General features: G+C 47.4%; 1 protein-coding gene across 13 annotated transcripts in view; it reads left to right on the top strand.

Annotated features, from left to right (window-relative positions):
• The window catches only part of GAS7 (growth arrest specific 7), a 281536-nt gene that overhangs the window by 218127 nt on the left and 41880 nt on the right, over positions 1 to 21529 (top strand). For all 13 annotated transcript variants that reach the window (XM_002827028.5, XM_054535433.2, XM_054535440.2 and 10 more), the window contains 2 exons: positions 9329 to 9414; positions 19826 to 19879. In XM_002827028.5, the coding sequence (XP_002827074.1) occupies positions 9329 to 9414; positions 19826 to 19879 (140 nt within the window). The remainder of the gene's footprint in view (positions 1 to 9328; positions 9415 to 19825; positions 19880 to 21529) is intronic.

The raw sequence follows: 21529 nt of genomic DNA, 5'->3' as shown, positions 1-21529 counted from the left end.
AGAAACCTATTTAACTCAGTTATTTTGTGCTTTGTTTGTTTGTTTGCAACATACCACATATGTGTTAAGCTTTCCTCCCTCTATTGGGTGATTTTGCCTACCAGGGGACATTCGGCCATGTCTGGAGATATTTTTGACTGCCAGCACCGGGGGGAGGCGCTACAGGCATTTAGTCAGTAGAGGCCAGGGATGCAGCTGAACATCCCACAATGCACAGGCAAGTCTTCACAACAAAGAATCACCTGGCGCTAAATGTTTACTAGTGCCGAGGTGGGGAAGCTCAGTTCTAGAGTGACCCAGAGCATCAGTTCAGCGCTGCTCAAGGGTTCCCAGACCATGACCCATTGAAGCAAGAAGCGGCAGCTCCCTACATCAGCATGAAGAGTCCTGTGTCATTGATTCTAAGACATACATTTTCCCCTGACACATTAATATCTTGGAAGTCAGATGCATCTTACAATCAATAGTATATACTAGTTTATTAGAGACATGGTCTTGCTCTGTTACTCAGGCTGGAATACAAAGTCATGATCATAGCTCACTGCAGCCTCCTCCTCCAGTGCTCAAGCAGTCCTCCTGCCTCAGCCTCCCAAGTAGCTGGAACTACAGGCATGTGTTGCCACACCCAGCTAATTTTCTTATTTTATTATTATTATTATTTATTTTTTTTTGTAGAGACAGTGTTTTGCCATATTGCTCAGACTGGTTTTGAACTCCTGGGCTCAAGTGATCCTCCCAAAATTACCCAGATTACAGACATGTGCCACTGCTGGCCTCAATCACTGGCATCCTAGATTTGTGAAATTACAATTTGTTAAACTGGGGCCTTGGGCATGTTTCTCCTTGCCAGGCCTCACTTTCCCCGTTCATAAACTTGAGGGCCTGGAGGGAGATCAAATGATGCCCTGCCCATCCGTGCATGCTTTTGGATTATTTTGTTTGTTTGAGGTGGGGTCTCGCTCTGTTGCCCAGGCTGGAGTGCAGTGGTGTTTTATAGGCACATGCCACCTTGCCCAGCTAATTTTTAAAGAATTTTTCATAGAGACAAGGTCTCACTATATTGCCCAGGCTGGTTTCAAACTGCTAGACTCAAGTGATCCTGCAGCCTCAGCCTCCCAAAGTGCTGGGGTTACAGGCATAAGCCACCATGCCCAGCCAGCTTTACTTTTGCGTTGTAGCTTTGTTAACTTCTGGAGAGAGTTTGAAGGGCCATCCACAGAGCTGGTTCATTCTTATTAGTACAGGTTTGTTGGATACTGGTAAACAGAGGCAGCCAGGTTGCCAACTGGGTAGAGAGTTCTAGAAACATGCCTAGAGTCCTCCCCCAATCCCCCCCTCCCCACCCCTGCACAAACTAGACTCCAGTCTTTGAATGTTGGGTGCCACTTAGGATCAGCCCTGGGCTGGGGACTTTGCCTGCATTCCGTCTTTTAATATCACCAGAGTTATGGAAGCTGTGTTTATTCAGTAGCTTTACTAGAGGTGTTTAATGCCAGGCTTTCTGGGTGAGACCCGCATGAGTAAGAAATAAAGTTTAAACCAAAACAGAACACCTAAGACGCCATTTAGTAACTGCTGCAAATATTAGAAGTCCTCTTTGGGCTGGGCTTAACGTGCAGTGTGGAAATACTGATTTGTAGAGAGAAATAGTAACAGGCAAAGGGAAAGAAAATGAGTGAAAAGGGAGATGCTGGGAGTTTCACGTATGAGTCATTGGGTAGAATGAAGACAGTACAGGGCAGTGTTGTCCAGTAGAACCCTCTGTGACAGTGTAAGCATTCTTTCTGTGCGCTTTCCAATATGGTAGCCACTAGCCACGTGTGGCTCTTGAGTACTGGAATGTGACTGGTATGCCCAAGGAGCTGAATTTTTCATTTAATTTAATACCTTGTTAAAATTTGGGGAACAATTTTTAATTTCCAGAAAAGCTATAAAGACAGTAACTTCCTGTGCCTTCTTTACTCAGTTCTCCCAGTTGACATCTTACATAACCACAGTACATTTGTCAAAACCGTGAAATTGCCATCGTGCATTACGAGTAACTGAATGTTAGACTTTATTCAGATGTCATGAGTTTTTCCATTCATGTCCTTTTTCTGTTCTTGGATCCAGTCCTGGAAATCATATTGCATTTAGATTTTATTTAAATTTGATTTGTTTAAATTCAAATAGGCATCTGTGGCTTTTGTGTCAACAGTGCAAATGTGGAAAGTGAATTCCTTTCTGAGCCTCTGGGCCTGGGATGTGCATTGAACTTACGTGTTTTTCTTAAGGATAAAAGAAATCTATTATTTATTGAGGTGGTCCTGGTGGGCGGTTGCGGGAGTGTTTCAGGAAACATGGGTTCAGGATCTGGCTTTGCTCAGCCTTGGGGCTTCAGCCCATGAGGGATCATCCTTAGGCCTCCAGTAGCCTCAGGGAACCCAGATTAAAGGGGAGAGAGTGGATGCCTTTGCAGAGGCTGAAGGGCAAGGAGGACCTTCCTTTGAGCCTGAGGAGCCGGCCAGGGGTATGGTTAGGGAGGCAGCTGTGCTTCCTCTGAGCAGGGGCTCTCTGGGGAGGGGGCTCCGGAACCCAGAGCTTCACCCTCGCCCACACCTTCTTCTCCAGATCAGGAAGCCTGGAACAGCTCTCCTCTCCCCTGCGGAGCAAAGGAAGACCCTCGCTTCTTGCGGAATTAGCCAGTCTCAGGTTCAAAGCAGCTTCCCCAGCACTCTGACTTAGACCTCCCCACTGACTCCAGGGAAGGTCGTGACACCCTCTGTTGGAAGAAGTGCATGTTCCCCTAGAACCAGTGTTCTTGCTGGCTGAGTCTCCTGGGACCTTACAAAGGCCTGTTTAACCTCTGATGTCCTGGAAAGCAGCCACAGGTGTTTCACTGTTCACAACCATGTGGGAAAATCTTTTATCAGTTCTGTCTTTGGGAACGCAGTTCACATCTTAGACAACCAGGAGAGACAGTGAGGACCAGGTGGCCAGAGAGAAATTTCTGGAACAGAAAGGTATTTATGTAAAACTGCTCCCCTAAATGGACCACGGTAGACAGTGGATCTTCCTGAGAAGGTGAGCACTGTGACCAAGGAACCTGCGAGGCCTTCCAGGGTGTGGTGTGAGGAAGGAGGCTGTAATTGCGCCCTGTGTCATCAGACCGGATGAGCACGGAACTGCCTCACTTCAAACCTTGCGTTCTATGGCCATGACTGCGTGTCCCAAAGTGGATTTCATGGTAGCCCTGCTGTATTTCCCTCAACGGGTTCTGTGTCTGTGTGCGTGGAAGGATGCTGCATGCTCTTGCCTTGTTTGAGATTTCAAGCGCATGTCAGCATATTCTAAAAGGCCTACTGTAAATAAACTCAATCTGAATAATGGGGTATTTGTCCTAAATTCTTTGGACCATAACACTGACCCTTTACTATCACTGCATAACACTTACAATACACATCTGGCAGAATTGCTATCCTGTTTAACATACCTGGGGAAATATTAGGCTGTACTATGTTTAATATGTGATAGATGGGGAAGGAGAACGGGTGAAAGGAAGGAAAAAGGGGGGAGTGAGAAAGAAGGAGGGAAGGAGGATGGGTAGAAGGAAGGGAGGAAGGAAAAAAGGAAGCAGTAAGGGAAGGGAGGGAGGGAAGAAGAGAGGGGAAGAGGAAAAGAGGGAAGCGAGGATTTCAAGAACCAGGGCTTCAGCACTCCCAGGTTCCTTAACTTTGTTTTTTTTGTTTGTTTTGGAGACGGAGTTTCGCACTTGTTGCCCAGGCTGGAGTGCAATGGCACAATCTTGGCTCACCGCAACCTCTGCCTCCCGGGTTCAAGCAATTCTTCTGCCTCAGCCTCCCAAGTAGCTGGGATTACAGGCGTGTGCCACCACCCCTGGCTAATTTTTTGTATTTTAGTAGAGATGAGGTTTCTCCATGTTAGTCAGGCTGCTCATGAGCTCCTGACCTCAAGTGATCCGCCCTCCTCAGCCTCCCAAAGTGCTGGGATTACAGGCGTGAGCCACTGCACCCGGCCACCAGGTTTCCTAACTTTGAGGAATGAAATTACTATGTTTATTCCAGAGAGAGGAGAAATTAGGCCAGACCTACAGGAGGTATAATAAGAGAGTATTCATGGCTGATTTTCTTACGTTCTTTTGGGTTCCTCAGGGAACAGGAACCTGGAGAGTAGGGCTCCGAGGATGCGACTTTTTCCCTCAGGGATCGGTACTGAGATATGGAAGCCGAGCTGAGTGTGGGGCTGAGCCCTGGGTGGCGGAGCTGCTGGCGCTTCTTTGTTGCTTGGCCTTTCTCGATAACTTTTCATATTCTCCTTTCTTCTCTGTTTCTGTTGACTTCTCCCTACCCAGACCTCCCTCTCCTCTTTTCTACCCAAATATCTGTCCCCTCCTCTCATTAGACACCTCCTAAGCCCTCTCAAGTTGCTTAACTGCCTATAAGGGAAATGAAGTGTGTGGGTGCGTGTGTGTATTATTTATATTTGAAGCTGCTAAGGTTACTAACTAGATAGAGCTTTTAGTTCCCTTTTTAAAAATCTTAAAAACAGCTGAGTGTGACATTTGCCTTTTTTTCCCTTGTATCTCCAGACTGAATTATGTTCCCTTTATGAGCGATCCTTGACCAATTTCATTTTTCCTCCCCAAGAGGCTGGAGGGCCCCAGAAGCACCCACTTCTTGCCTCATTTGTTTTGTGGCTGACCCTGGGTGAGCCGGGAGCCCCGAGGACAGGGAATGGCAATGAGGAATGCCGTGGGTGAGGGTTGCCAGGATCTTGTGGGCTATAACTATCTAGATCTCCACTGAGACGTGTTCTGAATGTGCCCGGGAGACTTCAAGTGATAACGCAGCCGGACAGGGTGTCCGAGGAGAGCTGCTATGTGGGGGAGAAGGGGTCGAATGGAAAACTATGTTTTCTTTCCTCGTAATTGTTTTGACATGAGGAGTAATTAGCCATCAGCTGACAGACCAGAACTGAAGTGAGAACAAGGGATTGGATTAGCGGCAAAATGTCTCCGCTTTAGACAGTTCCTGGCGGCTGCAAGTGTGGGGAAAGACTGGGGCAGAGGAGAGGCAGGACCTGGGCAGGCATTTGGAGGGTCTGGGGAGGAAGGGAGTCAGGGTCTCCTCAGGAGCTGGGACAACCTTGGTTCATGGGGACTCAGCATCATCAAAGATAGAGATTTATTACCTACTCGGATAAAAACTTGTGCATTTCATTTTCGACAGCAGACTAAACATGGTTCCCTTGTGTAGTTTTTGATTTTAAGATCAGGTTCATGTTGACTTTGTAAAATAGACCTGGAAGCCTGCCACACGTTTCTATGCATGGGTATGTCTTTCTTGAGTGTGTGAATGAATTTGTCCATCAAACCATCTGGGTGCAGTGCCTTTTGGGGAGAGGTCATTTTGCAAAGGTTTGACTTCTTTGTGGCATCTCTTGAAACCCTTTTGATAATTTGAATCTCATGGGAGGTTTGGTGTTGAAGATACAGAATTCTAAGTCATATGTTCTTGCATTTAAAAAGTTTCTACTATAAGTACAGCACGGTGGCTCACGCCTGTAATCCCAGCACTTTGGGAGGCTGAGGCTGGCGGGTCACTTGAGGTCAGGAGTTCGAGACCAGCCTGGTCAACATAGTGAAACCCCGTCTCCACTAAAAATACAAAAATTAGCTGGGCATGGTGGCGGGCGCCTATAATCCCAGCTACTCAGGAGGCTGAGTCAGGAGAATCACTTGAACCCAGGAGGCGGAGGTCGCAGTGAGCTGAGATCGCCCACTGCACTCCAGCCTGGGTGATGAAGCAAGACTCCGTCTCAAAAAAAAAAAAAAAAAAAAAAAGTTTCTTCTGTATTTGTTGTGCCATTGTTTTCTTTCTAATCCCTAATTCTGAGCATTTGTGTTCTCTTTCCCTCTCAAATTACCCTGCCTTATCTGCTGTTTTTATTGTTGTGATATACACACACAGAACCAGCCGTGGTTTGCTAATGGTCTTCTGTTTCCTGACTCATTAATTTCTGTTACCACTTTTCTATTCCTTTCTCCTGTTTCCTTTTGGCGTATTTTATTGGCCTTTAAAATTTTCTCCTCAGATCTTAAGTTGAATGTTTAGTCCATTTATTTTTGTTCCTTTGGGTTTGGTAATGAAATAATTAAGGCTGTGGATTTTCCTCCAAGTCTACTTCAGACTTTATCCCATTTGTTTTGATATATTCTTCTTTATTATTTTCTAAATATTATGTAATTGCAGTTTTAAATTCCTTTTTGATCTGGCATTATTTAAGAGGGCAGTTTCTTACATTTCTAAGTGTTTAGGAGTTGGGGGGATGGGGATCTTGTATATTTATTCTTTCATTATTAATATCTACTTTTATTGCTTCCCTGGTCAAAGAATGTGGCCTGTGTTTTTTATACTTTTTGCCATTTATTGATAGTTTATCTGTGGCTTAAATGTGACCAAGTTTTTAAATGTTCCGGGGCTTCCTGGCAGAAGATGTTATCTTTGTTTGTAGGATATGATGTTTACTACATGTATTTCAATCAGCCTTTTAAATTAAATTATTCGGGTCCTCTATCCTCCTTGTTTTTGTCTGTTAATGAGTCCTAAACTGAAAGCAGTGTCCTGAGATTTTCTTCTGTTGTCTTTAGGTTTTTCGACATCTGTGTTTTATTCAGATAGTTCTATGCTATTTGATAAAATTTCTCCACTCTCATGCCCTCATTGTGGGGTGTATTTATCATCAGGCTCATGTCTTTCCTGGCATAGCTTGATGCCAGTCGGAGTGGATTCTCCTTGGCCCCCTCAGCATTTTCCCTGATGTTATTGGAATCCTGGCCTCTCCTCTTAAGCTGCCTTCATAGCGGGTGGATGGTATCTGCACTTGGCCGGCTGCCTGAGGGATGTGGGTGTGGCCCAGGCTTGTAGCTGGCCCTGCAGGGTGGATTAGTTGTTTCTTGTTGCTTCCCCAAGCTTCCACTGCTCTAGGGGCCTGCTGTGGATCAGCTTTCTATTTCCTTGGGATGTGTGCAACCACCTTATTCTGGAATGGGGGGTAAACCCTGTAGCTGGGGGAGAAGCCCAGCTGCCCACAGACACTCGGCTGCATGTGGCCCTGCTTGGCCCTGGAGTGTTCGCCGCAAACGGTGGAGAATGGGACACCGCCTGAGCAGGAGACGGGTTCTCCGTGGAACGGGCTTCATCATCCCATTGCCCAACGCTTGCCTCCAGCCCTTGTCGCTCCAAATGAGTAGGTGTTGGTGGTAAATTTCAGCCATATTCTCCTGTGCTTCCTGCCACACTATACAGTTTTCTCTAGAAGAATCATGAATTGGACATCAGTGTATAGATCTTCCTCCAGTCTGACCCACACTGTATATACGTGTTGGCAATTACGTGAAGCCTGGGTCGGGGGATGGTGCATCGTCCTGGTCTCCTGAGATCACGCAGGCTTGTGGTTCCTGGGGACTCAATTCAGGAACGAAAGCAATGACCTTCCCCTTCCGCATGCCTCCACTCCCCCACTTTTTTGAGACAGGGTGTCACACTCTGAAGTGTGGGCTGGAGTGTAGTAGTACAATCACAGTTCACTGCAGCCTCCACCTCCCAGGCTCAAGCTATCCTCCCACCTCAGCCTCGCGAGTTACTAGAACTACAGACACGAGCCACCACACCCAGCTAATTAAAAAAAAAAAATTATTTTGTAGAGATGAGGTCTCACGGTGTTGTCCAGGCTGATCTTAAACTCCTGGGCTCAAGCAGTCCTCCCTCTGCCTCCCAAAGTGCTGGGATAACAGGCATGAGCCACTGCCCCTGGCCATCCCTCCCTTTTTAATTTTTTTTTTAATTTTTCTATTTTTAAAAATAGAGATGGGGTCTCACTATGTTGCCCAGGCTGGTCTGGAACTCCTGGACTCAAGCGATCCTCCTGCCTCTGCCTTATAAAGCACTAGGACTACAGGCGTGAGCTACCGCACCCTGCCTTTCATCCTTCCCTTTTTAAAACGAAATGCTTTATGACTACTTATAACTTTTGTAATTATCAGTTTGTTGGATTCTCACACCAACAAAGTAGGTCAGGAGAATGGATAGAATTATCCCCATTTTACAGGTACAGAAGCTGAGGGTCACTGAGTAGAAGCTGCTCGTCTAAGCTTATGTAGTCATATTCCTGCGAGAGTGGTACCACCTGGGAACCAAGATCATGTGGGTCCCAGTGTGAATTCGTGATGTCAGGAGCGTGCGTGTGGCGGCATTGGGGCTTGAAACCATCCATGCTGGGAGTGTCTTTGGCACAGAAATCGACAGATGCTATATATCAGGGCTCCCCTTGTCCCTTGGAGAGCAGGTTTATCAGCAAGCGTTGGGAGCATGAGTGAGTGTCCCCCAAGAGACATAGAGTTATACGGGTAGAATTTTAGAGCCTCAGATAATGTGGTTTTTTGTTTTTTGTTTTAATTTAGACAGAGTTTTGCCCTTGTTGCCCAGGCTGGAGTGCAATGGTGCAATCTCAGCTCACTGCAACGTCTGCCTCCTGGGTTCAAGCGATTCTCCTGCCTCAGCCTCCCGAGTAGCTGGGATTACAGGTGCCTGCCACCACGCCTGGCTAATTTTTTTGTATTTTTAGTAGAGACAGGGTTTCACCATGTTGGCCAGGCTGGTCTCAAACTCCTGACCTCAGATGATCTGCCCACCTTGGCCTCACAAAGTTCTGGGATTACAGACATGAGCCCCAGCTCCAAGCCAGATTATGTATTTTTAGTTCTAGGAGAACGGTGACTCAAGAATGACGTGCATATGACCACCTGACTGTTAATTGACAGAGCCTAATTTCACGGTGACCAGTCAATCCAGTCCACTTTCTAGCATATTCACACCCCGCTGCTCTGAGTTTGAGGGTGGAGAAGTTACTAAGAAAGATGAGGGAAATTGTCGGAAGGTGGTGGAGAGCCCCCCGCCCCGACTCTACGGAGGGTGATTGGACCCGTGACTGACATTTGTAACTACAACTGATGTGGTATTTGTAGCAATGGCAGCTAGACCATAGTGACTTCCCCTCCTGTTAGGCACATTCCTTTTGCTCTCAGGTTAAAGAAGAAACTCAATCCCCTAAGAATTCAGTAATTTGGGTGCTGAGGATTAGAGAGATGCCTTCAACTCATTTCCAGCTCTGCAGATACAGATAAGATCAGATCCTGAGGGATGGTCTTCGCCACGCAAGACCTCTCAGAGCCAAGAAAGGAGGTGGGAAAAGGGGCTGCAGTGGACGAAAGGCGGGGGTGCCCGTCTGTGGCCCACACAGCATCTGAGCCGTGTCTCTGTCCCTGCAGTGAATGGATACCACGCGTCAGGGACCCCAGCGCACCCTCCAGAGACTGCCCACATGAGTGTCCGAAAATCCACCGGTGATTCCCAGGTAAGGGGTCCTGTTAAGGGAGGTGTAGAGGTCGCTGCTTCTGCAGGCCTAGGAAACTTCATTACAAAGTCCATCTTGGGAGTCCAGGTGGCTGCAGCCCAGTTCTGCCCCCAGGGAGAAAGTGGTTGCTGTGTCTGGGTTGTTTCAGCGTTCCCTGATGGGGAGAGGGTTGGATGATTGTGGTCTGCTGGTTTTCTAGAGGTTGAGGGTGGTTTGGAGGAGGGGCTGACGGTGATGGGGTTGAAACCATTAGGACAGAGAGTTCCATTCTCTGGTCTGGATTCCTGATACTTGAAGCCTGTGTTTCTCACCACTTTAAGAGTATGGATGTGCCAGACAATTTTCCTTTTCTCTACCCTACCCCTCCCACGGACAGATTACCCAGAATGGAATTTAGTAAAATTTGATCATCTCATTTGATAAAGTAGCATAGAGACAGCTATGAGATGGAAGGAAATGGGAGTATGTTGTATGATTTCCAAACTGTTTCCTCAGTCTCCGTCCTACTTGATGTTTATGCAAACGTGTGAGTTAGGTGTCAGTAACAACTCAAGGTATGCATGAGGTCACCGAGGCTCCAGCCGGTTTTGTGACCTGTGCAGGCTCACAGGATTACTCAGTGGTTAGACTGGACCTTGATGTCAGTGCTTACGGCTTTTCTAGTTGCGTTAAGCTGTGCCTAAAACACTGAGGACTAGCCTTATTTAGTCTACCCATAAATGATCAAGAAGATGTTCTTAATGAAGCTTCCAAACTCCAGCAGCCTTTTCCAGGAATTAAAATGCCAGAACCCTGGGGGTGATAATGAAAATGATGACAATAATGATCATTGATGATGATCATGATAATATTGATGATGTTGATGATGACAGTAGCTGCATATGCAGTGGATTCTATGTACCAGTCACTGGAAGAAGGAAATCTATACTTAACATAAGGAAAAAATGACTGGAAGAAAAATAAACCAGAGGATTGATTATGGTTCTGTCTGCATCTGAGACCATGGTTCTTAATCAAGGGACATTTGGCAACATCTGGAGACCCATTGGCTGTTAGTATAATCAGCTGAAATGTGACACTCAGCTTTATCATGGACAGGAGTGTTAATTTGGGGGAACGTTATTAAGTCGTTCTCTTAGGATACTGAGTGTTGGGCTTCGATTCAGTTCAGTTAACTCTGGAAGAGAATTTGAACCTCAGTGTATGTCAGGACTTCTTATGTTCTGATGGACTTAGAGTGAGCTGGGCCTCTTGTTAAAATACAGATTCTAATCCAGGAGATCTAGGGTGGGGGCTGAGGTTCTGGGTTTCCAGCCAGCTCCGAGGTGACGCTGATGCTATAGGTCTGAGGACCACTCCTGAGCAGTGGACTAGCAGTCAGTAGCACACAGCTGGCCTGTCGGTCTCCTTCTCTCCTCTGCTCATGTCACCCATCATGAATCAACCCTGGCTTTGTATGTTTCGTGCTGAGCTCCCAGCTTGCCTTCTCAACGCAGATCCTGTTAACCTGTTTGAAGTGAAACTTACTTGTCTCCTGATTTGAGACGGTTTTGGAAGACATCAGCCTAAGTTTTGATGTGGTTCAGCAACAATGACAGAAATCTGGCGTTACCCTGGGCATCATCAGGAAGAATATAAGAAACAGCTCCCCATCCTCAAAGTCATTCTTTCTTCCCTAAGAAAACATAATCCCTTCTGAAATACCATGAAGTTGTTACTCATCTATTTTAAAGAATGGACACAGGTATAACTGATATCTCAGAAGTTGATTTAACAGTGTGCATTATAAGCCATCGATACAGAGATTTCTCATCTAGTGTCTATTCTTGGGGTATCTTGAGGGGTTCTGATTTATGTGCAAGGCTATTCACTCATGCATTATTTACAGCACCATAACCCTAGACCCAGCCTAACTGTCCTGCAACAGGGGGTGGGTTAAAGGGATGATGACGCTGGAGGTTAGCCAGTGATATTAGGCAGCCATTAGCAAGCATGCTTCTGAAGAAAATGCAATAATTTGGGAAAGTACTCACAACATAATATAGAGTAAAAAAAGTAGGACACACATTGCATATATAGTCAGTCTTATTTGGCAGAAGAAAATCTATACTTAGGAAGAAGGACTAGAAGAAAAACTGGAAAATGTACAGTGGCTCTGTCTGTGTCTGAGATCATGGCTATCAATCAGGGACATTTGACAATGTCTGGAGACATTCGGATTGTCACACCTGGGGAGGGGGTGCTACTGGCAACTAGTGGGTGACACCAGGGATGATGCTAAGTATCTCGCAAGGCACGGGACACCACGACAAAGAAGTGCTCAACTTGAAAACATGAGTCGTGCTGAAGTTGAGAAACTGGTCTAAGATCTTGGGTCATTTTATTTTCTTTACACTTCTTGCTATTTTTCAAATTTCCTAAAATGAACACATTTTACTTTTATAGAAGACAGATACAATTTTTTACTTAAAAAAATAAAAGCTACAAAGTAGATACCAGTATGGGGAATTAAGGAGAGGCGAGCTCTGGAGACTCAGGCCCGGGTAGGTAGTGGCTGCCTAAAGACAGGCAGATTGAGTCAGACTCTTTTTGGACGGTAACCTTGGGAGCTGAGGTGTCATCAGGGTAACAAAAATAAATCATGCAGTACATGGAGAGAGCGAGTGTGCGTTGTTCACCAGTCCCAGGATCGAGAGGTAGAGTGTTATTCTTTTAGGCTGTGAAAGGGTAACATTTGGATATAAAAGCTACTACTTTTTTAAATTAAAAAAAATTAGGAAACAGGGTGTCCCTGTGTTGCCCTTGCTGGAATGCACTGGCTGCTCACAGAGGTGATCATACATCACTGTGGCCTCAGCTTGGAACTGCTGGGCTCAAACAATCCTCTCACCTCAGCCTCCGGAGTAGCTGGGACTGCAGGCACAGGCCACCATGCCCAGCTAGCTACTACTTTTTGTCCTGGTTTGTGAACCTGCAGGCTGGTTATCCAAAAAGGTGCCAAGAGTTAAACATAGAAATAGGTTAAGAAGGTTCGGTGTTTACAGAGAGCTCTACCAACAAAGGGTCCCCAGGTATAGAACCAACTCCAGCATGCAGACGAGTAGATTCACCATCCCTGCTGTCAGTTACCGCTCATGATAACTACACTTAAACATCAATAAATGAATAAATGAGCAAAGGAACACTTGAGATGCGGCGTGTGGGGTGGATAAAGTGGCATGTTCAGGATTACAGTGGCGAAATCTAGACTGGAAAGCCCCAGATCTCAAAACCCGGTTGTGATCTCTTTCCGCCCCTTGCTTAGCTGCCCCTCCTTAAGCAAGCTGATCAGGAAGATTAGAATTTTGGGGGGTAGGGGCCGGGCGTGGTGGCTCACGCCTGTAATCCCAGCACTTCGGGAGGCCGAGGCGGGCGGATCAGGAGGTCAGGAGATCGAGACCATCCTGGCTAACACTGTGAGACCCCGTCTCTACTAAAAATACAAAAAATTAGCCGGGCGTGGTGGTGGTGGGTGCCTGTAGTCCCAGCTATTCGGGAGGCTGAGGCAGGAGAATGGCGTGAACCCGGGAGGCAGAGTGAGCTGAGATCGCGCCACTGCACTCCAGCCTGGGCGACAGAGCGAGACTCCGTCTCCAAAAAAAAAAAAAAAAAGAAAAAGAATTTTGGGGGGTGGGGACAGGGATTTTCCATGGACACCAGTAGCATGTCCCCACCATACTGTGTCATGGGGAGGACTGATAGTGGGTGCCCCACAGTTCCTGAGGGTGCCTGCCCCGCTCCTTCACTCAGCCCTTGGAGACCTGGGTGGGTGGGCACAGGAGGTGGTGATCTGGTGCCACCCAGTGGAGGGTTTCAATTCTGCAGCCCTGGGGCAGTCGGCCCGGGTACTGGATAAATGCAGCCCACCTGATTGGGGGCCAGAGGCGAGGGATCAAAGGCGAATCGTCTTTTTTTATTTTTTATTTTACTTTAAGTTCTGGGATACCTGTGCAGAACGTGCAGGTTTGTTACATAGGTATACATGTGCCATGGTGGTTTGCTGCACCTATCAACCTGTCATCTAGGTTTTAAACCCCACGTGCAGTAGTTATTTGTCCTAATGCTCTCCCTCCCCTTATCCCCCATGCCCCGATAGGTCCTGGTGTGTGATGTTCCCCCACCGATGTCCATATGTTCTCATTGTTCAGCTCCCACTTATGAGTGAGAACATGCGGTGTTTAGTTTTCTGTTCCTGTGTTTGCTGAGAATGATGGCCTCCAGCTTCATCCATGTCCCTGCAAAGGACATGAGCTCATTCTTTTTTATGGCTGCATACTATTCCATCATGTATATATGCCACATTTTCTTTATCCAGTCTATCATTGATGGGCATTTGGGTTGGTTCCAAGTCTTTGCTGTTGTAAATAGTGTAGCAATAAACATGTGTGCATGTGTCTTTATAGTAGAATGACTTATATTCCTTTGAGTAGACTTAGTAATAGCATTGCTGGGTCAAATGGTATTTCTGGTTCTAGATCAAAGGCTGTCTTGCTGCCTTTGCAGAATCGTGTCCTAGCAGGTCCCTTCCCTTCCTGTCCACCAGTGCCTGGGCCTTTCTGTGATCCACCTTTCAGTTGTTCTGGCTTCTCAGGAACTTCCCAGGAAGACCCTCTAGACACAGGAGAGAGGAAAGAGAATGGGACGAAGGGCTTGGAAACTTAAGGGACCCATTGGAGCATGGAGTTCAAAGTGGAGAAAGAGGTGAGATGTTTAATCTCCACCACCTCCTACCTACCTCAATAATTCAATAACACATGTTCTTATTGAGCAATTTCGGTCTTTGTCAGGCACTGAGACATAGGTGATATCTATAGCCCTGCTTTGATGGAGTTTTATGGCTGGTGTGGGAGAAACAGTAGATAAATAATGGTGCAATTTCAGCAGTGATAAGGGCTGGAGGAAGTGGATGCTGTGAGAACCTAGCCTGGTGCTGGAAATGTCAGGAATTAAGGTACCTTAAGAAAAGATGCCTATTCTAAGACTGGAATGATGAGCAAGGGTTTCACTTGGCAAAGAGGTGGGGAAAGAATAGCTTTCCAGGGGAGGGAATAGCATGGTGGATGCCTGGAGGCAGCAAGGGGGAACCGTGTTTACCCATAGAGACCCAGTGTGGCTGTGGCTTACTAAATCAGCAGGAATAGGGAGGGTGGGAAATGAGGCTGGGGTAGTCTGCACAGGCCTGCCACGAGGAGCTCAGGGGTTATCCTAACTGCACTGGGAAGCCATTGAGGGGTTTTGTACAGATCCCATCTGCTGAAGGGATGGGACCCAGATTATTTGCAGGGGGAGGAAATGGGCTGAGAAGACATTTGGAGTGGGGGGCCTGCTGAATCATTTGTGAATGACCCCCTCCAGTTCACCAAGCACTTCCTGTGTGGTATCACCCCCTGCCAGGCCTCAGGGTGATGCAGAGATGCCCAGGTGGGGTGTCCTGACCCCTGGGCAGGCCTTTACAAAATAAATGGAGGGGAAGAGTTCTCTGGAATCATAGGCAAAGGAAATTTAAAACAAATACTCTCATTATAGGCATTTGCAAGCCTTTGCAAGAGTAGAGGGAATATATAATAAGGTACCACAAATCTATTAATTAAGCCCAACGATTACCTGCCTTTGGCCAATCTTGTTTTATTTGTGCTCCCATCCCCTGCCCCTAATCCCCTTGCCCTCCACACCCTAGATTATTTTAAGCCACATTTCTGACTTACTGTTTAAAATGCAAATATTTCAGAATGTATCTTCCAGGAAGAAGACATAATGATAATACCGTTATCATATTTAAGAAAATATTAATTCAGTAATACCACCTAATAGATACACTCCAGATTCCTCAATTGTCTCAAAAAATGCCTTTTTTTTTTTTAAGAAAGAAAAAGGCGGGGGGGTCTTCTTCTGTCCCTCAGGCTACAGTACAGTGACACCATTATAGTTCGTGAATCCTAGAAGTCCTGGGCTCAAGCGATCCTCCCACCTCAACCTCTCAAAGCCTAGGGTTACAGGTGTGCGCCACCATACCTGGCCCCCAAATCCCTTTTGTAGCTGCTTTTCTCCCCAGTCCAGGATCCATTCAAGTTCACACACAGATACACTGGTTGCTGTGTCTCTTTAGTTTATCTCTGTCTCCCCCTCCCCAAAAAAAAAAACTGCTTTATTGAGCTATAATTCACATACCCATACAATTCACCCATTTAAAGTGTACAATTCAGTGTTTTTTACTATATTTACAAAGTTTTACAACCATCATCAAATCTATTTTAGAACATTTTCATCAACCCAAGCAGAATCCCCTGAAGACTTAGGCAGCCCCTAATCTTTCTGCCTCTATGGGTTTGGCTGTTCTGGACATTTCATATAAATGGTATCATACTATCTGTGGTCTTTTGTGTCTGGCCTCTTTCACCTGGAATTCCAAGTTTCATTCACATTGTGACGTGTATCAGCACTCCATTCCTTTTTATGGCTGAAGAATATTCTGTCATATGGATAGAACGTTTCATCCAAGTTGTTGCCTCAGTCTCGTTGCCTGTACACTCAATCCCTTACACCTTTTTTTCTTTTGCTTTTCATCACCTTGACAATTTATTTTTGAGGAGTCCAGGTCAGGTGTCTTGTAGAATAACCTGCATTCTTGGTCTGACTGTTCTCTTATGCTTAGGTTCAGGTTCTGGAGTTTGGGCAAGAATGCTGGACAGGGCACTTGGGGTTCTTTTTACTGCATTTGGAGGCACAACCACCCAGGTTAGCACCCTACTCATGAGGCTCAGTTTGCACTCTCGGTTAAGGTGCTGACTGCCAGATTTCTCCTTTGCAGTGGTACATTTTCCCTTTCTAATTTGTCAGTCATCTGTGAGGTGCCAGTGTAAGAGCCTGTGAGTATCCTGTGCCCTGACAGTCTTTCCATCCACTGCTTTCAGCATCCGTGAGGATCGTGGCCTGAGTCCCCTTTGAGGCTGGGGTTTGCAAATGGTGGTCATCCAATTTCTTGTACATTTTTTATTGGCATTCTTCTGAAATAAATGTTCTCTCCCTTCCCCTTTGGAGTTAGTTAGTTAGCTGCAGTCACTCATTCCTATTTGTGCTCAAATTGTCCCAGATTTGGCCTGTGGTAGCCCTTTAAGTTGTTTATGTTCTTCTGTTATCTCTCCATTATTCTCTGAATACTTTCTTACCTCTTGGTACAATAGGATATTCCAAATACCTTGCCTTTGAAATTAGTACCAAGGAGCTTCCGTTAATATTTGGAAACCAATTTCTAGCCAGTAGATGTTGTCACTGTGATGAGATGTCATTCCTTCTGGGCCCTTTCAGTGGAGCATTATGAGAGTGTGTGTGTCACTTGCGTGTGTGTGTGTGTATAAAATGCATGTGATATGCATATGAAGTTGGAGCAGTAGGCACAGGTTGTCAACAGCACAGGCAGAGCCTGAGATTGCCCGTGACCTACCTTGGCTCTCAGTGGTTGAAGTAAAACACTGCGAATAGAGCAGAGACCAGGCAAGGTGCTGACACCTACACGTGGAACACCCACCCTCGATGCCATTACTTGTATTCCTATCTTAGCCAAGTTACAGGGAGGAGGTGCGACCTCTGCGTCGAGCCTTATTCTACAGAGATTTATCCACAGTGGTCCCAAAATATATGTTTGTGGTTGATGGAAATCTTTCTTGCCCTCGTGCAAAGACACATGGAAAACAAGATATTGTCTCAGGTCTCAAAGTGGAGAGATGGCGGAAGATAGAGGAAAGAGTTAGGCAGGCTTGGATTCTAATTTCCACTCCTCTATTTACTATAGCCTTGTGACTCTGGACAGTTTTACTTCTGCAAGCCCCAATTTCATGATCCGCAAAATGGAGTTGATGGCATTTAACTTGCTGGGGTTGTAAGGATGAAATGAGATTAAATATGTCAGATGGCTAACCTGGAGCCTGCTGTAATAAGCACTCAGTAGAAGTCGCTCTTGCATTGCTTCTCCCTTCTTAGCCCCCTCATCACCAACATCATCAGCATCCATAGGTAGACTCGAAGGCTGTTGCCAAGGCTGCTGGAGTGCTGGTTCCCTTCTCTGGGGGGCTGCAGTGGGAACACAGTGGTGATGGTGGTAATGTGTCCGTGACAGGAAGACAGACTCCTGCAGACTGCAGAATCCATCCTAAAGGCTACCCTTTCCCCTTCCTGCCATGTATTTGCTTGGCTAGTGTCTGTAAGTGAATGAACCTATGGAGAGAGAGACTCCTATCCCTGTCCCTTCTCCTTGGTGGCTGGTACCTCCTGCCATGTAGCCTCTGTCTGCCTTTCTCCCCGTGCAGTTTTGTCAAGTTGCCAAAATTGGCAGAGCTGATAACTTGGGAAGGTATAGGGTGGGCCAGCTGGATGAGATGATGCGCTAAAAATGTCTATGGAAGCTGTAGCTGGCCATAAAGTTAACGTTGGCCAGGAGCCTGTTGGGGTCGCTAGAGGAGTTGCCGTAAGTAGAGGTACCTCAATGAAACCACTGTGTAGATCAGATCCATGTGTCTCTGAGTGAGGTCCACAGATTCTGCAAATCAGAGGTGCTGGCACCACCTGGGACCTGCTGGATCAGGCCCAGCAGCTGAGAGTGCAGCTGGGACTCTCTTTTGGACACTTTCCTCAGTTGATTCTGATGCACCTCAAAGCCTGAGGACCAGTGATAACCGTCCATTTTACACATGGAGAAATTGAGGCTCAAAGAAGTCAGAGTCTCTGGCCAGGGTCTCAAGGCTAGTAATCATTTTCTTGTCTGTGAAATTAATGCTCTGTAAGGTTCATTTTTGCTACACACCTTAAGGATATCAGTTTTCCTGAGTTGACTTTAATTAGCTACCCAAGTAAGACTGTGTGGGAGTAAGGGTATGAGACCTTAGCAGGGGCATAGTCAAGCTCCCTGGTTTGCCTAATTTGCTGACGGATTTCTGAGGCAAAGGCTCGCCCTCACCTGCAGATGGTCATTTGGCCAGGTGTCCAGGGTCGTGCTGGCCTGAGGGGCGGGGTGCCCCCCACCCCGAGCCGGTGGTTCCCTCTTGTTGAAGCCCCTCCATGCTTTTTCTGGCCTTTATCTATAAAGTGACAGCCACTTCCTTACCTTCTACCAAGGAAGAGTAAGGCCAGGCTGGCCGCAGTGGCTCATGCCTGTAATCCCAGCACTTTGCGAGGCCGAGGCAGGTGGATCACCTGAGGTCAAGAGTTCGAGACCAGCCTGGCCAACATGGTGAAACCCTGTCTCTACTAAAAATACAAAAATTAGCCGGGCTTGCTGGCGGGAACCTGTAATCCCAGTTACTCAGGAGGCTGAGGCAGGAGAATTGCTTGAACCTGGGAGGCAGAGGTTGCTGTGAGCCATGATCATGCCACTGCACTCCAGCCTGGGCAATAGAATGAGACTCCATCTTAAAAAAAAAAAAAAAAAAAAAGTAAGGTCGTGCACAAGTCCTGGGGCACATGTGTGATGGCCATCTGCGGTGCCTTAGGGGTAAGCCTGCTTCCGAGGTCGCTGTGTGGCTCAGGATAGGAGACGTCCCAGGTCCTGCTTTTGGGGATCTCTGGTATTGAACCCCTAACATAATTGCTAATAGAACAACAGAGACCCGGAATCAAACATTCTTTGGAGTTATAGGCTCTTAGGACACGTGTAGCGTTTTCCACTGGCAGTCCTTAATTTTCTCTGCCAGAATGATCCCAGGACTTTGGCAAGCTGCTGAGGACCTCAGGGCTCAGAGGTACTTGGGACTCTGGTTTTCTTGCTGGTAGTGGAAGACCATCAAAAGGCAATCTAAAGACTGAATGGAAGCTGGAAGTTGGCTTGGCGGAGAAATCCCTCCTGGCTCACGGGGTTGGGGGAGCGGGGAGTCAGGGAGGTGACCGAGCAGCGCCCGAGTGCACATTGTGTGTATTTAGGTTTGACCTTTTGGACCCGGGGGGTTTCAGAATAAAATGTCGTGTGCTGAGTCCTCAGTGCCTGGAGGTGGTGGCCTTAACTCTCTTCTCCCCAGTGGATTCCGCGGCTTCAGGCAGCAAGCGGCACGCGGAATGTTCACCAGCAGAGGGCAGCGGAGGGGTTAACTCCCCAAATCACAGACTGAGAGAAGAGGAGGGGAGACCTGGTTTGGAGCAGTTCTCTCAGAGCCTGTGCAGGAGGCTTCCTTAATTCGCCTTCAGCCCGAGAGCTGGGCGTGGGAACAGTGTTGGGTCAGGGAGACCCCTGCCTGCCCTGGCCCAGAATATGGTGACTTAGGAGTTGACAGCAGACTGAGCATCCCTGAACTTCCCCAGCGCCTCCACCCTCAGGGAACCTGAATGGGGGGAAAAAATGTCCAATATGGAGAACAGCTTTGATGATGTTTCTTGCCTCTCTCCCCAGAACCTGGGATCCTCATCGCCAAGCAAAAAGCAGAGCAAGGAAAACACCATCACAGTAAGTGGCTCCCGAGGGGCGCCCTCAGGGTGGGCTGCGAGCTGGGGCATTTGGCTGGGCTGTTGCCATGGCGATGTGGACCGCCAAGCAGAAGTGATGCCCAACCTGGAAACGGGGAAGTTCCAAAGCTCGGATTTCACTGAAGGTCCCCATCCACATCCCCCTCCCACCTCCCCTTCTCCTGTCAATTTGACATTTCACTTCTCTCCTGGTGAGCAAGTGGAAGGAGGGTGGCTGGGATGATGCAGAAGCCGTTTTTTCAGAACAGGAGGGGAAGGTATGCGTGCGGGAGTGGGTTGAAGGGGGTGGACTGTGCTCAGCGCAAGTGATGTGACGTGTAAATTACAGCCACGGCAGGGTTGCTTTTGTGCGGGGTAACTTCTGGAAGATGTCAAAGTTAAAAGCAAGAGAAAGCATCCTAAGAACAGAGTTCCTAGGAGTCCCTGAGGGGAGCAGGCAGCTTCTGCCTAGAGCGGCCAGCCTGCCTCCCAGGGCGCTTCAAGATGCCCACCCCCATGTGGAGATGAGGGGGAGCCCACCCCATCCACCCCCATGCAGAGATGAGGGGGAGCCCCACACCCCACCTCTGCTCCTCAGCCCTGTGTTTGGGGCAGGTGGGGCTGGACATCATTGCCCCCTGAGGGGCACAGGCCTGAGAAGTGTGGTCTCAGGTTTGCTATTTTGGCACAAGGGCAGGAGAGCAGGGAACGGGGGATCACTCTCTTAGACTCCAACTCACACAGCTCTGAGCCATTCCGACCATCCCCGTGGAGACAAAACCAAGAGTGGGCGCATTTCCCTGCTTCATCCAGGCTGCGCATCCTGCTTTGGGAGAAAAAGTTTAGGTAAACAATTAACAATTGCTGCAAATTTTGTGTGCATTTATTATGCACACGTAGTGATCCAAGCAGCTCATTTAATTGTCCATTAGCTATATGAAGTGTGAGTCGTAGAATCAATATAGTATAACGATGATGAACGTGGACTCCGAGGCCAGAGTGTCGGTTATATTAATGACTGTGCAACAGCCTGGGGCAAGTTTCTTGACTTCTTCCTGTCTCAGTCAATAACTGTCAAGTGGGGAAATGGGGGGTAGTGGGTGGTCTGTGCCTTAGGGATGGTGTAGGGACTAAATGGGTCCATCCATGGAGAGCACTTAGAACAGAGCCTGCATATAGTAAGGGCTCTGTACACACTGTCATCTGTCATCACCCTGTTTGCAGATGAGGAAACGGAGGCACAGAGCCGTACGTTGCTCATAGTCACCCACCTGGGAAGTATCAGGATTTGAAATCTATGCCCTTTCCACGGTGCCCCTTCTGGAGCTGGCTTGGGTCCCTTGTGTCATGAGCTCCTTTGGAATGCCCTGTGCTGATGGACGGTGTCTCCAAGGGCTGGGCAGAACGACTCAGCCTGCTGGGACTGTGAGGTAGCAGCAGCCTCCCTGTTACTGGTGGAGTTGATGGAGCTGGTGGGTAGGGGGTGTGGGCAGGCTCAGGTGCAGCATTCCAGAGGGTGCAGTCCGCATCTTCAAATTGTCACAAAATGCCCCAGAATGCTGGGGCACAGCAGGAGCTCTCCAGAGTCTTCTGAAATACATAAAAAGGAGGGGGAGGAGAAAGTGGGGGTTCGGAATGGGAGACATATTTG

The sequence above is a fragment of the Pongo abelii genome, chromosome 19 (assembly GCF_028885655.2).
Source record: "Pongo abelii isolate AG06213 chromosome 19, NHGRI_mPonAbe1-v2.0_pri, whole genome shotgun sequence".
Lineage (NCBI taxonomy): Eukaryota > Metazoa > Chordata > Mammalia > Primates > Hominidae > Pongo > Pongo abelii.
Note: the sequence above shows the minus strand (reverse complement) of the source record. Positions and strands in the feature narration are given on the sequence as shown.